The sequence below is a fragment of the Poecilia mexicana genome, unplaced genomic scaffold (genome assembly GCF_051168715.1).
Source record: "Poecilia mexicana isolate PSO_F unplaced genomic scaffold, ASM5116871v1 scaffold_9, whole genome shotgun sequence".
NCBI lineage: Eukaryota > Metazoa > Chordata > Actinopteri > Cyprinodontiformes > Poeciliidae > Poecilia > Poecilia mexicana.
In genome coordinates this window covers 12070991-12084914 of record NW_028263378.1, presented here as the reverse complement: position 1 = coordinate 12084914, position 13924 = coordinate 12070991, and the positions used below count along the sequence as shown (strand labels likewise).

Here is a 13924-nt window from a genome sequence, read left to right as displayed (position 1 = left end):
ATAGTGCGATTCCATTTAAATGTCACCCATAACTAACTTTCGCTCTGCAAATAAAGTTTTCAAAGCTTGTTTGTCACGGTCTTACCCTCGGATCATGGCAAATGACTCATCACTGGAAAAATAGGCAGCCCCCGGGAGTACAGTGACAGTCTCCTTCCCTGCAGAATAGGGACACAAAGTGCAAGGGTTAATACATTACAGCAATAGACATAACAGCACATGGTATTTGCAAAAGCAATAAAATTAAATTAAAATATAGTAGGTCAATTTTTGAATCAAGATTTAAAAAGAAAAGATGCTAATACATACAGCGCCTTGAAAAAATCATGTTTGCAATTGTGACAGTGGCCTTATGTGAACCTTATGCGACGTAATTGTGCAGGAGAAAGCAAAAGAGCTCTCAAAATCTGCGCAGCTAATATTTTGAATGTTCTGAAAACATTCTTGCAAATGTTTTCAGAACCCAGAATCAATCCTTTGAACAACCGCATTATTGTGGTAACCGCTGATGTGAAGAGCTCACGCTCTGTCAAAATGGATGGAGAGAAGATGCACACATGTTCAAGTCTAGCCAAAATTCTGAATTGGCTTTAGATCTGGACTACATACATATATATGCTTGATATAAAATATTCCATTGTGAGTCTAGATGTGTGATTTGAGTCACAGTCCTATTGGAAGGTGAAAAACCACTATTTAGGTAACTTCGTAAGGATTATTATGTTCTGGGGTTTCAGAATAAAAAGGAGCTGAAATATATGCATGACACTTAAAAAAAGCATATGAGGGAGAGAAAGAAAAGCCAACTCTTGAGTGACGGAATTAATTAAGCAATGCAGAGGCATGTATAAGATTGTATGCAAACCCCAAACACTTCTTTATCTACCCAAAATCTTGCATTGTCTACTTTCATTTTTCTTTTTTTCTCCTCAAATATAAATGTACCTTTTCTGAATTGGCTTTAGATCTGGATCAATAAACCTTACCAGCATTAATAAGGTCTGCATCCACTTCATTCTCAGTGGGGTAGGGCCCCTATCCAAAAACAAATGAAACATGAGTGTGCACACAGGAGCACAAGCATACATCCACTCACACACGTCACTCATCCTGCCCAGCCATGATCTTTCAAGACAGAGACAGATACAATCACATCTCTAAATTAGATAAGATATTGATTTTTTTCCCCCGTGTGTACAACAAAGGGAGAAATTCTTTCACCAAAAAAGTGAAAGGAGTAGAGAAGAAAGGCGAAAAGGACACCTCTTGAAAAACCGGGGCTTTTAATTAAAGGAAGCTTTGAAAAAATAAAAAATAAAAAAAACTGCATAGGCAGTAGGCACCCACATACTTCTGCAAACACAACCAATTGAAAAGTCATTCCACAGCAGCTTCAGCGGCCTTTGTTAAAAGACTCAGGCAGCAAATAATGACTGTAACAAAAAATGGAAGGAAAAAGTGTCAAACTGCCACAATCCGTTATATAATGAACCTTGCACATCTCAAATTAGGACCGAACTAGCAAAGATAAAGTTTAACGTCTGACTATCTTCCCGTACACTCTAAGCATAGTTTTGCTTTAAAGCCCTCACCTCTGTGAAATTGACCATTCTTTCAACTCGATGTCTTTGAATGCGGCGAGGAAAACTCTTACCAGTCCCAAGAGTCCGTTTTCACTTTGGAGGTGTACAGTGATGTCTGGTTTGATGAAGTTGCTGGCCAACATGGGGATACCAATACCAAGGTTGGCTGTTTTTCTTTAAGTTAAGAAAAATGTATGATGTATATTCATGAGACAAAAGTCAAATATGATATATTTGCAGAAAGTGGGCTGGGCTCCTACACATTTAAGTCAAAATACTTTTCCAGACTCAACTTTTCAGAGTTTTCAGTCACTTGAACTCACTTAAAATGTTCAATTTGAAAGTTTATTTTTGGCAAATATTTCTGCAACAGGCAGGATTTAAACATGTAATGTTCAAAAACAACCAGCTGGAAATAAGAATGATCAAAGGTGGCAAGGAAGAGATGGACGGGGGGTAGGACAAAAGACTAGAGGGGTGCAAGAAAAGAAGGATGACTCTTGAAAGGAATAAAAGATAGAACAAAAAGAAAGTAAGGGAACAAAGGACAAGAAGAAGAAGAAATGAAGGAACATGCCAGAAAGAAAGGAATGAAAGACTTTTAAATGATGGGCAAAAGAGTTGAAATACAAATATTTGTAAGAAATCTTTTCTATGCTTAACAGAACTTAGAAAATAATGAAATCAAATACCATACACTACCGTGTACAGAAATACAAGTATTTATTACAAAGCTACTTGTGTTTGATGGAGTTCCTGACAATGATTTGCAAAATACCTCTTTTTCTAACATGTAAAAACATTTTTGTAATTTTTTTCAGTAGGGAGATCATCAAAAATTGCTTTCAAAAGGCTTCTTCCGTCCTAATCATGGGTTAGGGATGTTAATGAACAGGATCGGAGGGGTTGGGTCAGTCACTCATTGCACCATAAGGGACAATTATTGGTACCCCTGCTGTCAAAACCAATATGGCCTGTCTTTGCAAACAGGGCAGCACTTAGTCTTCTAATATGAAATTTCACATAATTGCAGCATACAGTGAGAGCAAGATCTATGATCGTTACCATTTCCCCACCTCTCTGGATTCAAGGTTCTAGTTCTGGTTCCTCTCCAATTCTCTCTTGTCTGTGGCACACCTCACATATTTTTAAATAGGATTTAGGTCTGGAGACTTATAAGGCTATAAAAAATTGAATTAATTTAGTGCCAATATGACTTCATGTTTCACGTCATAACCTTGCTAAAATACTAAATACCCACCAACTTTTATTTTTTGATGGAAGAAAAAAGATTTGATCAGGATTGGTCGGTGTTTCACATATGAAAATGTGAAAAAGTACTTTATGGCCACTGCTAGGAATAGCAGAGGATCTGTGATGGTGTGTGGAGGGTTCTCTTCCAGCCTTAGTTTTACACAAAACACCCAGATGGATTGTTTACCTAACACACCCTTCCAGTTCAGGTCAGGTCCAAGTAAACTATATATATATATATATTATATTATTGGTTTGTGATGATAGAAACACTTTCTGGCATCACTACTAAACACCCAGGCTGCATGTCTATTGTTACACCAGAATAGTTTTAAAAATATTGACATATCACTACCTGTGTGAAGATATAGTTATTTTTAATAAAGAATACGCATTCTGATAAGGCTCATTTGTCGGATTAAAAGTATCTTTTGAAAATATCCTTTAAAACATGCATTAAGTATACTTTCATTAAGCCCAAATGTCTATATTAAAAATTGTTTTTGCATTGGTCTGATGTAATATTCTAATCTTAAATCTTGTATTTTCATTAGATGTACATGAAAAACCACTCAAGTTAACTAGCTAAAGTAGTTTATGTGTAGTTAATTTTAATAATTCTTTTAGTCATTTGAGTTACTACAATAAATAAACTTTTCAATCATATTTTCATTAATGTGACTACATATACACAAGACATACATCGTCTGCTTCAGTCTACTATTACGAAAGCACACAGCCTTCAACCAAAAGGATGTCAAAGGATACCATACATGCCATCTTCAAACTCCAGTGCTGCCCTGCGAATGATCCTTTCCCGAACAATGTCTGAATCCTTCTTTGGTTTGGGCTTTTCTTCTTGGCCTTTTCTCACAGTGCGTTTCTAGAAGCACACAGAAATAGATGAGAAACAGCAAGACGGCATCTTGGGAGTCTATTTCTGAGCAAGCGCAATGACACAGGGATAAAACATGGAATCTGTGGGTTTTACACAATGAAACCCTGCGATAATGCTCTTACTGTGAAAGAATGCCTATAATAGACACTGCAACAACATCCCACTGTCAAATGATCCTTCCATTTATGTAAACTCCGACGGGCCTTATTTTTGTACCTCAATTCTTTTCTCATAGCTGGCTCCCTGAACAATCCTGTGGACAAAGATACTGGGTATGTGTATGTCCTCTGCAGCAAACGTCCCAACATCTACCACCTCCTCCACCTGCAGAGAGAAAGAATAATGAGCACCAGCTTCATCTCCAAATTGACCCACGATCCCCGAGATTGAAAGTTCAGATAGAGAAACCATGCAGTGTTGGAATTACAGTACCAGAAAATAACCCCTGTCCAACGGGTTATGAAATTCAGAAAGTTAAGCTGGTATAAAAAAAAAAAACAAACTGCTGAGTTTTTGCTGATCTACAGCAATCAAGATAATGTTATCTCCAGATATTTTGATTTCTCAGGTTTTAGAGATCATTACCGATATCGAACATGGAATTAAATGAGCAACTTGTAGTGCCTCGCCAAAGTATTGACACCCCTACATTTTTCAACAAAGCTGCACACCATTGTGAAGTGGAAAAAATCTGACACATTTTTTTTTTCAAAAAAAAAATAAAAAAATAAAATAAATGCATTGACATAAATTAATACACTGAAAATTGATTGCATGCGTTTTATATAGTGCAATTTGTTACAATTCTGTGGAATTTAGCTTGTAAAGGTCACATTTTTCAGTCCATTCAGTATACTCTACTTCCTATTTTGAACTTTTCACTGAATGAAAAGTGGCGTAACTGACCCTGTATACTTACGCAAGCGCAGTTGGTGAGCGACAGATATCAACAGCATTTTCAGTTGCAGGAGTCGAATGCTGTCGATTGCAGAATCCCACAAACATCACAATATTTACTGCACAAATGCTAAAAAAAAAGGTAATGGACTTCAGGCTAACCAATCAGCCATTTTCATTTCTAGCAACGATTTTGCTTTCCAAGTTCAACTAATGTCGAAGCTACAAGTAGATAAGTCAAAAATTTTTGTCAAAGTTCAAACCTAAATCCAAATTGAAAATATGTGGCAAGACCATAGAGAAAAAGAAGGGAGAATACAAAAATAAACCACACTTTCAGAACTGAAAACCACACATCATTGTCCTTCAACTTTATAAATAATCACAACTTTGTGTTGGTCTAACACATAAAATACCAGTTAAAAAATGAGGTTTGTTACTGTACTGTAACAAAAAAAGTTCAAAGGGTATGAATGCTTATACAAGGCAAACTAAAAGTCAGCAACACTTTTAGAGTTAGTGCAAAATCATATAGCAAGTCTCCATTTTTGGCTAAAATTGTGAATTTCACATTGAAAAATGTCCAGCATTAGGCACGGAGTCTAGGTTTTTCTAGCTTTTCGTTTAGCAACTCCACAGAGGCCAGTAAAAGCCGACTGTGTACCTAAATCCAGCTTGGCTACATGAACAAAGAAAAGGATCATCTGATGCAACAAGCACAGGATATACAGCTTGATCCAGGGATCAGAGGAGGAGAAGAGCAGAGGTGCATAGGAGAAAAACTATCGGTGTATCAAGACTAAACGGAGCCGCCTTCTGCAAAAATAAACCCTTTCAATTACTCTCACACTTAACACAGAATTAAAAATTAATTATACAATCTAGAATCCAATGTGTTGTCTAGAATACAACACATTGTATTCTAGACTCAGACAAGTGCATCCATCACCTTTTTGAAGAAACTGTGCAGCACCAGCAGAGAAGTGTACGTAGGGGATTATTTCTGTCTGACTAACAGGACGGAGATGGAAATGGGTATTGATTTAAACAGCGCTCGGTCAACATGACTGGTATAAAAATCCCACAAGAAATACACCTGCCTTCTTCTCTCCTTAGGTAACATTAGGATGTGCTAAAAAGCAGGCTCCCAGCAGCCTACCCCCTAACAGGTGTGAAAATGGAGCTGTGCAGCATGTGTGGGCTCCACTAATCTTGTTGGCCATTAGTCGTCTGCTCAAAACATTTAAAAACTCCTGTGTTTCTTTCATGAAACGAATGCCTTGCAAACGTCTCCTTGAATTTTTCACATTTTGTCAGGTTACAACCAAAGCTGTATTTTAATCGGATTTTAAGTGATCGGCTGTACAATTGTGAAATGGAAAGAAAATGTTACATTGTTTTTAAAACCTTTTGGAAATGCAATCTGAGAAGAAAAAAAAACATTATAATGCATTAAAAATTTCTATAGTTGAAAAAATGAAAAACAATTCTAAGGGGATCTTAGCTGCAGAAAAATAAGTAAACAAAAAGAAATGACTAAAAATACAACCAAATCACAATGGTAGTATGTTAAACATGATGATTTTGAATTGCAGATATGGAAAAATGGCAAGCATATACAGATTGATCTATTTAGTTAAAAAGAAATGCAAGACTTGGTATACAGACATAAATACACACACATGTGTACGTCCACAGAGATAGAAATAAATATGGAGATATTAAAAACAACTTAAAAGCAGCAAACTTTCATATCTCAATGGCTGTTTTGTTTGATATTTCAAAATTTAAGCAGTGCATCCTCAGAAAAACTCTGACTCTGCCTCAACCAGTTATGCATCTCTTGATCTTCCTTGGTACTAGACATGTTTACAATGCTAGTCTGCTAGGGCCTGGTTCCTACTGATAAATAAAATGCCATCTTCAAAGAGCCAGCTGTGGTACGCAGATTGTAAAATGATGCAGTCTGACCTAAACTATTATGTTTTAAATCTGGCTGTGTGCTTTTAGGTTGCCTCAAGTCCTTTGCAGCCTCCAACTGTTTTCTTCTCCCCACAGGATTGCTCGGCATTTAGCTCCATCTATTTTCCCCAGCTTTCTTTCCCTTCTGCAAGAACACATCCCCACAGGATGATGCTGTCACTACCATGTTCAATAAAGTGCAATGTTTGTTATTTTTTCCCAAACAGCGTTTCCCATGCAGCACAAAAAGTTACCTTTTCGTCTTATCTGACCTGAGAGCATTCTCCCACATTTGCTGTGTTCCTCACATGGTTCATAAAATGATTCTTATGGGGGGGAAAAAAATGTTGAAAATGTAATAGAAAAGGGGAAAAAAAAGCTCTGCACAAAAGCAATCATGTTCCTAGTGACTGAAAGAGAATTTAACCACAACAACACAATTCTCTGCTTCACTTCTACTTTTCAGTGCTTTGCTTCCTGTGCAGCTCACTGTGTAACCTACTTATTCCATCTACATGAGGGGCAGCCGTTCAGAGCAAATTGAATTGAATCTCTCCTTATCTCTGCTTCTCTCCCTCAGTTCTCGGCGCTGACTGAGAGGAGTCAATGGCCAGGAGTGGATCCCATCTTCGTGTTGTCATGGATACGAAGGCTTTGGTCTCTGAGGAGCTAAGGCCACTTAGGATTGTAAAGTGATTTTAGACTCCTTTTATGGGTCTTTAGGCTGGTTTGTAGTAAACTTCTGATGCTGGATAACAAAGAATGAGACTGATGGAAGCACAGCAACAGGAGTCTAGCATATTTAACTCATCTTTGCCCAGGGGACTCAGTCTGAGTTTTTTGATAGTAGTGAATTCATGAGACCTTTTTATCAAGACGGAAACTGTAGCAAAATACTAAGACTAAAATCGCAACAAACAGTTTGCATACCTTTCAAGGCCGAAGATAAAATCATTTAGCTGGCACTTTATCTCTTCAGTGAACACATGGGAGTCCAATGAGAAGCAGCAAACAAATAAATCCACACTTCAGAAGTGGATTTTTTCATACAGATTTTTCTTTTTTTGTTTTTGCGCTCTCTAAAACAAACAGACCTCAAATTTAGCAGCAGTTTCAATTAGACTTCCAAAGCTAAATCACAGCACAATAAGAAGCTCATACAATTTAAATGTGCCGCGCAGATAAAAAGCCTCAGTTCCTTTCATCTATGTGATGTGTCCCGAATGCACAGGAGGTTCAGCGGACAAGGAAGGATAAAACATTAAAATAAAATAAAAAAACACACACACATACAATTGAGCAGGTGTGTCGAGTAAGTAAATAGACACATGCATTGAGATTGATATTCCCGTATTTGTAGACAGATTTTCACATCAATGAGAGCAAAGCGAGGCATGAAGTGAGCTGGCAGAGGGACACAGGGAATCAAAGTGCCCTCTGGGGACACAGCAAGGTTTTTTTTTTTTTTTTCTTTTGAGAGGGTGCGCTTTTTTAGCCCACAAGCTTTGTCAAATCTTGTTAATCTCACATGGATCTGTTTACAATCCAACCAAATCCTGCAGCCAAGTGCTACTACACAAGTGCTCCCAATGCAATTTTAAGGAAAAGCAGATGCATGCTATGAACATCCCAAATATTTTGAGTGTAAAATTAAATTTATACTTATGTCTATATAATAAAACATACAATATAAAAGAGACAACGTAAAAAATTATAAATTAACCTACATTTTTCTGAAAGTACGAAAAGAATGTTGTTTATTTGGCTGACAGGTGCGCAAACAGGATAAAAGGTCACATTATTTCCCAATTGCCAAGTCGAAGAATGAAGTGAGGTACATTGTGTTTTATAATAGGATTCTGTCTGGTCATAAACAAAATTACAGGTTTTTCAAACAATTACAAATAAATTACCAATGTTGTTCCTTTATTAAATGTCACACAAAAGAGAAGCAGACACGTTCTGTACTAAACCAAATTACCTTACCACAATAGCCTGACATTAACTGATTAAATAAATATTGCTCATGAACAGAAACAGTCTTTGCAATTACGCCAAACAGATGAGGGATTCTGAATTGTCATGCACAATCTGGAGAACTGATTTCTATTCATTCAAGCAATTTCAACAATGTTAGTTGTAGTGTTAGAAACATGACTTTTGGAGTACTCAAATGCACACATTTTACATCTGGTTTTAAGATGACAGACTGAAATTACTTTTTATCCAACAGATGATGATCAGTGTAGCATTTATAAGAAACAAGCTATTAGGTTGAATTTGTTAGTTTTAGATGTCAATACTAAAATGCTATTTAAGGTCATTAACTTTTAGTTTGAAAGTCAGCAATCTTTTGAAATTACTCAAAAAACTGAGCTAAATGTACACTTTTTGATGCATGTCTGGAGATTTCAAAGTAGACCACAACTTTGGCAGCATTAGTCATATTTTTGTCTGGGAAAACTGACAACTCCAAGCCTTTAGCTCTTCAGCATTAGTGGATTCAGCTATATGCAGTTTGTTCTATGGAACATGGAAAACGGTGATTTTATCGTTAGGGTCTTTTATTTATGAGAGTTCTTTCAACAAAACCACCCAGACAAACCAAAATCATCAAGATGACAAGAACGTCAGACTTCACAGTTCAGTAAAACTACAAATACATTGCAGCCTCCACACACAATCACACAAATATGGCTGACAAGCTGCAACGTAGAAGTTTAAGGTGCACACTAGAGCTCAGATATTCACATATTTTTTAAAACAGGATAAAATAAGACTAAGTAATTCAGAATTTTAAAATATCAGTATAAACCACCGGTAATTATAAATTATTAAGTATCTCACACAGTAATGGTGAAGCTATTCGAATTCATAGTCGGTCTAAAAGTGTTTCGCAAGGACAAATACTAAAACTGGACAGCAAGAAGATGAGAAGAAATGGCTCCAGGAAACAAAGTGAATACGACACCGCACTCTCATTACTGTGTGTATTTTTAGTCTTTCCATCCTCTCCCCATTGTGTGGGCACTTGGCCATGCTCTGTTGTCACTTTCTGGGATCAGTGCAGACTCCATCCTCTAACCCAAAATACAGGCATCGCGAGCAATCTGTTTCCTCTCTGTGGAAACTCGACTGCCTCAATAGCACCTGGGAAACAGAAGTTAGCCATCCGACTGGCAACCGCTGATAACACAAGAAGCAAAAATATATTTCTCCAAATGACGCATATTTATTCCTGTGCACTGGGAACAGACCAATCACATAAGTTTATATCTTATAAGAAACTATAGGAAAAAAAAAGAATATGCATTTTGTCTAAGACAAATTCAGATGACAACCTACTAAGGAATCCCTTAAGCAGAGAGGATATGCCTCAAGAAGAACATAAACTGTAATAGACTGTTTACTTAATTATATTTATGACTATTGAAGGACTATCTAGCTATATGAGGAAATGCCCTCAATTCTTAATGTACAATGATTGACTAAACAGCATGAAGTCAAAACAGGGAACAAAACAAAACAAAAAAAAAAAAACAAGAGAATGTATTGGTCACTAATCCAATAGTTCATTGTGACTACAGTTCTGTCGGCCAAGTTCCAGCTGGCAGTTCAGTGTTCCGGGCAATAATACAACAAGGGTTGCTACTGTGACTAAAACCTCACAGTGATCACACAGAGCGCTCATAAGAGCCCTTACTAAAGGTTATGTAAAAATGAGAGCACTGCACATTTTATGTCCACAAAGTCAAATGATCAACTTGTTTTGGCGGGACGGTAATTTGATTTGTTGAGAAAGTGAAAGAAAGACAAAGACAGAAAAAAATAAGACCAGAAAGTCCAAGGAGACAAAATGAGCAGTAGTAAATAACACCCAGGTTGTTGACTGTAATTGAAATTCCAGCAAAAGGTCAAACAAGACACAAGATATTCAGTATCACCGAAACACTACAGTGGGGATTCAAGATAAAATTTAATATTTCAGGAGCAAAAACTGGAGGAAGCAAACCAACAAAATTCAAAGGACAAAACACACAAAGTTCAAATTACTAAATACTAGTCTGCAATGAAAACTGGGCATCATATGCAGCCACTGCATTAAGTATAACCATCCAATTACTTGGTAATACAAATTAGCAAATTAAACACACATTTAGCAAATAAGCAAGTCATATGGCAACAACTCGATGCCTCCAAGCACCTAATTGTGGTGAAGACAGCTGTCTGCAATTCAAACTGAACATCAGAATGGAAAAGAAGGGCAATTTGATTGACAACTTCCTGCAGGATGTTTCACCACGTCACAAAGCTCAAATTCTCAAACGGTTCTCTCGGTCCACAAATCGGCAGCAGGATGAATGTAGATAGCAGTGGGTGATCCAATCTGACACTAGCCAGTTAGCCCTACTAAAGCGGGTGGTGAGTTTTGTATCTCATTAGTCAATACATTAGAAAATGTATTTAAGTTGGGAAGTGTTACTTAACATTTCAAACCTACTTCTGCAAACTAGACAATACGACGATGATCACATAAAGCATTTCATGTTAAAGTACTTCAGGAAGAAATCCCAATACTTTCAAAGGGTGTGCATTCCCAATGTACAACAGCAACAAAGGAATTTTAGTCAGTACCACACTATGGAGATCTTCTGCAACAGTATCAGTCAAGCACAAAACTCTTGAATTATTTCTTTTTCGCACAAGTACAGCGAGTCATTCCTCAACCCATTAGTTTTATATTGGTTTTCAACTACTAGCCTTAATGAGGAATTTTTAAATATTTCACAACAGTTATGACCGACAAACAGATTTAGAGAGTTGTAGTCTTTTTAGCATTGCTCTTATTAGTATAAGTGTGGGCTAGCTTGCTTCTAAAAGAAGCTCAAAGCCTCATTTAATTTGGGGTACACTGGTTGTGATGTGTTTTTACAGCAGCCCTGTGCATCGCACAAAACTGTGATTTGCCACCAATTAGAGGCAGCAGAAATGAATCAAATCATGAAGTCAAATCATTCTTATGAATATTTTGCCCATTTTAAAACATTTAACAAACCTCAACCACAAAAACAAAATCTGACTTAAGGTGCGAAGAACAACTGCTATTTTTGTTTCCACACAAATGTACAGTGGGAGGCTGATAAATCACTGGGAATACAGGTCATTTATATGCAGTTAGAGCTCTCCTCCAGTTACACAAACAAAACATGCAAAGATATAAATTCTTGCATGAGTGGTTGCAGAACACACAAATTTATTGAACTGTGTCATTTACCTGACGACCAATTGTCGAATTATGGCAAAAACTACTGTGATTTACTACACTGACTCCCATAATGCACTGGGGTGTTTTGCTGTACCTGCATTAAAAGAGAAAACCTGAGCAGCTGGATACCATGGAACTGTGAACAATCAAACAGCAGATCTGGTTGCCAAGCAACCATGGCAGGAGCTGGTGATGATCTAGAAATTTTCTTCAGTGACGACTGATTTTCCGACAGTTTTTCAAATTCTTGTAGTTTAATTAAAAAAGACATTGATTTACTTTGGAGAAACTCAGCAGTTTTTTTTTTTTTTCAATCATCTTACTAGATGAAGCATAAGGCTCTTCTATTGGTCAAGACCAATTTTTGTGTGTGTGTATGTATATATTAGTCCATTTACCAACATTGAAGCAAACCTAGGGTTAAAATTATTATTTTACAACTTCCTGTTTGTCCTGACTCCATCTGCCAAAGCCTGAAATTAACTATCCCTTGGCAACCGTTAACTGGTTAGTCCCTAAAACATTAAGAGGTTACCTGGCTGCAGACAAACTAAAGCATCCTATGAAATTTGGCCCAACAGAAGGTCGTCGTGTTTGTAGAAGACCTTACTAATGAGGTACTTGGAAGCTGTGCTGCAAGTAAGTCAGTTTCACGAAAATCAGCAAGGTCTAGTGGTTATTTAGCAAGTGCACCCAGACAGCAGGTCGATAATGACGACGGATCACTAAATTTATGACTAAGCCTGGCTCGAAGCCTAGAGATAAATCTATTTTCACTGAGACAGTAATTGCATCATTACCAGAGATAAAAGGTTTTTAAATGGCATTGCAACATGTGCCTATCACTTTCTAATCATGAAGAAGTTGTCACAGATAACATTCATGTTACCTCTGGCGCAATAAAAAAGGTACTGTAAGCTTGAACAAGTGCTTCGTGGTTGTACACCTGTACCAACTAATATAAACAGCAGGTTTCATCTTATTCTCTCCTGAGGAGAGCAAAGAATATGCATGTTTATTAGATAGAGGGGAGAAAAAAGGAAAAAGGTTTGATTTGTGTTGCAGAGTACAAAAGTACAACACTTATGATCACTGTGTAATGAATCCATGCAACATGCCCATTAAGCTTTCTGCACTACTTAAATAATCCAATTTTTTGCCAAAATTATAATTTAATGAGAGGCAATCATCTGTCTAGGTAGCCGTTAGAGCCGTAATTATTTATGCTTAGCCCGTAATTTCTGACAACAGTTTAACTAAATTTCATGCCAAGGAGTATATATAAGACGTAGAATCGGTAGAGCTGAAAGCCAACATGAGGCTGTTGTAATAACATGAAATTGGACCCATTTTGTTCATGGTTGTAATTTAGTTGTGTCCAGTCCATCACTACCCTTCAGCTCACTTTGCTCTTTAGTGACATTAGAACAAGCCATCTTTTCATTTTACAAAACAAAAAGTTAATCCAGGTCTTCTAATAACATTATATTCCCTCAGTTTTCACAAAGGTGAGTTAAATCAAGAAAATCCTTTCCCTGCAATGAGGTTTTTTATCATAAAAAAAGGAACAGCAAACTTTTTGTGTGTGTCGTTTTGAGATAAAACAAACCTCTAGCGTGTTCAAAACGAAAGCATCCAGACTCAACTTTATACTTTATACACAAACCATCTACAAAGCATAACAAGAGCAGGTACTATATTATGTACAGACAGATGTACTAATGCATTTGTAGTACATGTGCTGCCTGCATTTCAAAGACAGGAACCCACTAATCGCTCTGCATAGGAGGCTAAAATTAAATAAAGTTCAATCCACTCGATCATTATAAAGTACGATTTGCAATTCATATAACTTAAAGGTCTCAGTGAACTCTTAAGTGATACAGTTAAAGTAAATTAGGCTTGGTGCAATAAGTCAAATTCCCTTTAACTGTGACATTTTACTTGGGCAGCACAGAGTAAATCCGTGATCAGAATCAGTGTCTCTGGGTTAAACCTCAGTGTTTGAAATTAAGAGGGTCATTAAAATTATGCAGAATAATAAAAAAAAAATCAAATGATTCC

The 13924-nt window shown here is 36.9% G+C and overlaps 1 protein-coding gene across 2 annotated transcripts in view; it reads right to left on the bottom strand.

Annotated features, from left to right (window-relative positions):
* The window catches only part of oxct1a (3-oxoacid CoA transferase 1a), a 42968-nt gene that overhangs the window by 22074 nt on the left and 6970 nt on the right, over positions 1 to 13924 (bottom strand). For both annotated transcript variants that reach the window (XM_088008804.1, XM_014982749.2), the window contains exons 8-12: positions 3952 to 4059; positions 3606 to 3720; positions 1655 to 1749; positions 987 to 1035; positions 86 to 158 (exon numbers count right to left, since the gene is read on the bottom strand). In XM_088008804.1, coding sequence (XP_087864930.1) covers positions 86 to 158; positions 987 to 1035; positions 1655 to 1749; positions 3606 to 3720; positions 3952 to 4059 — 440 coding nt within the window. The remainder of the gene's footprint in view (positions 1 to 85; positions 159 to 986; positions 1036 to 1654; positions 1750 to 3605; positions 3721 to 3951; positions 4060 to 13924) is intronic.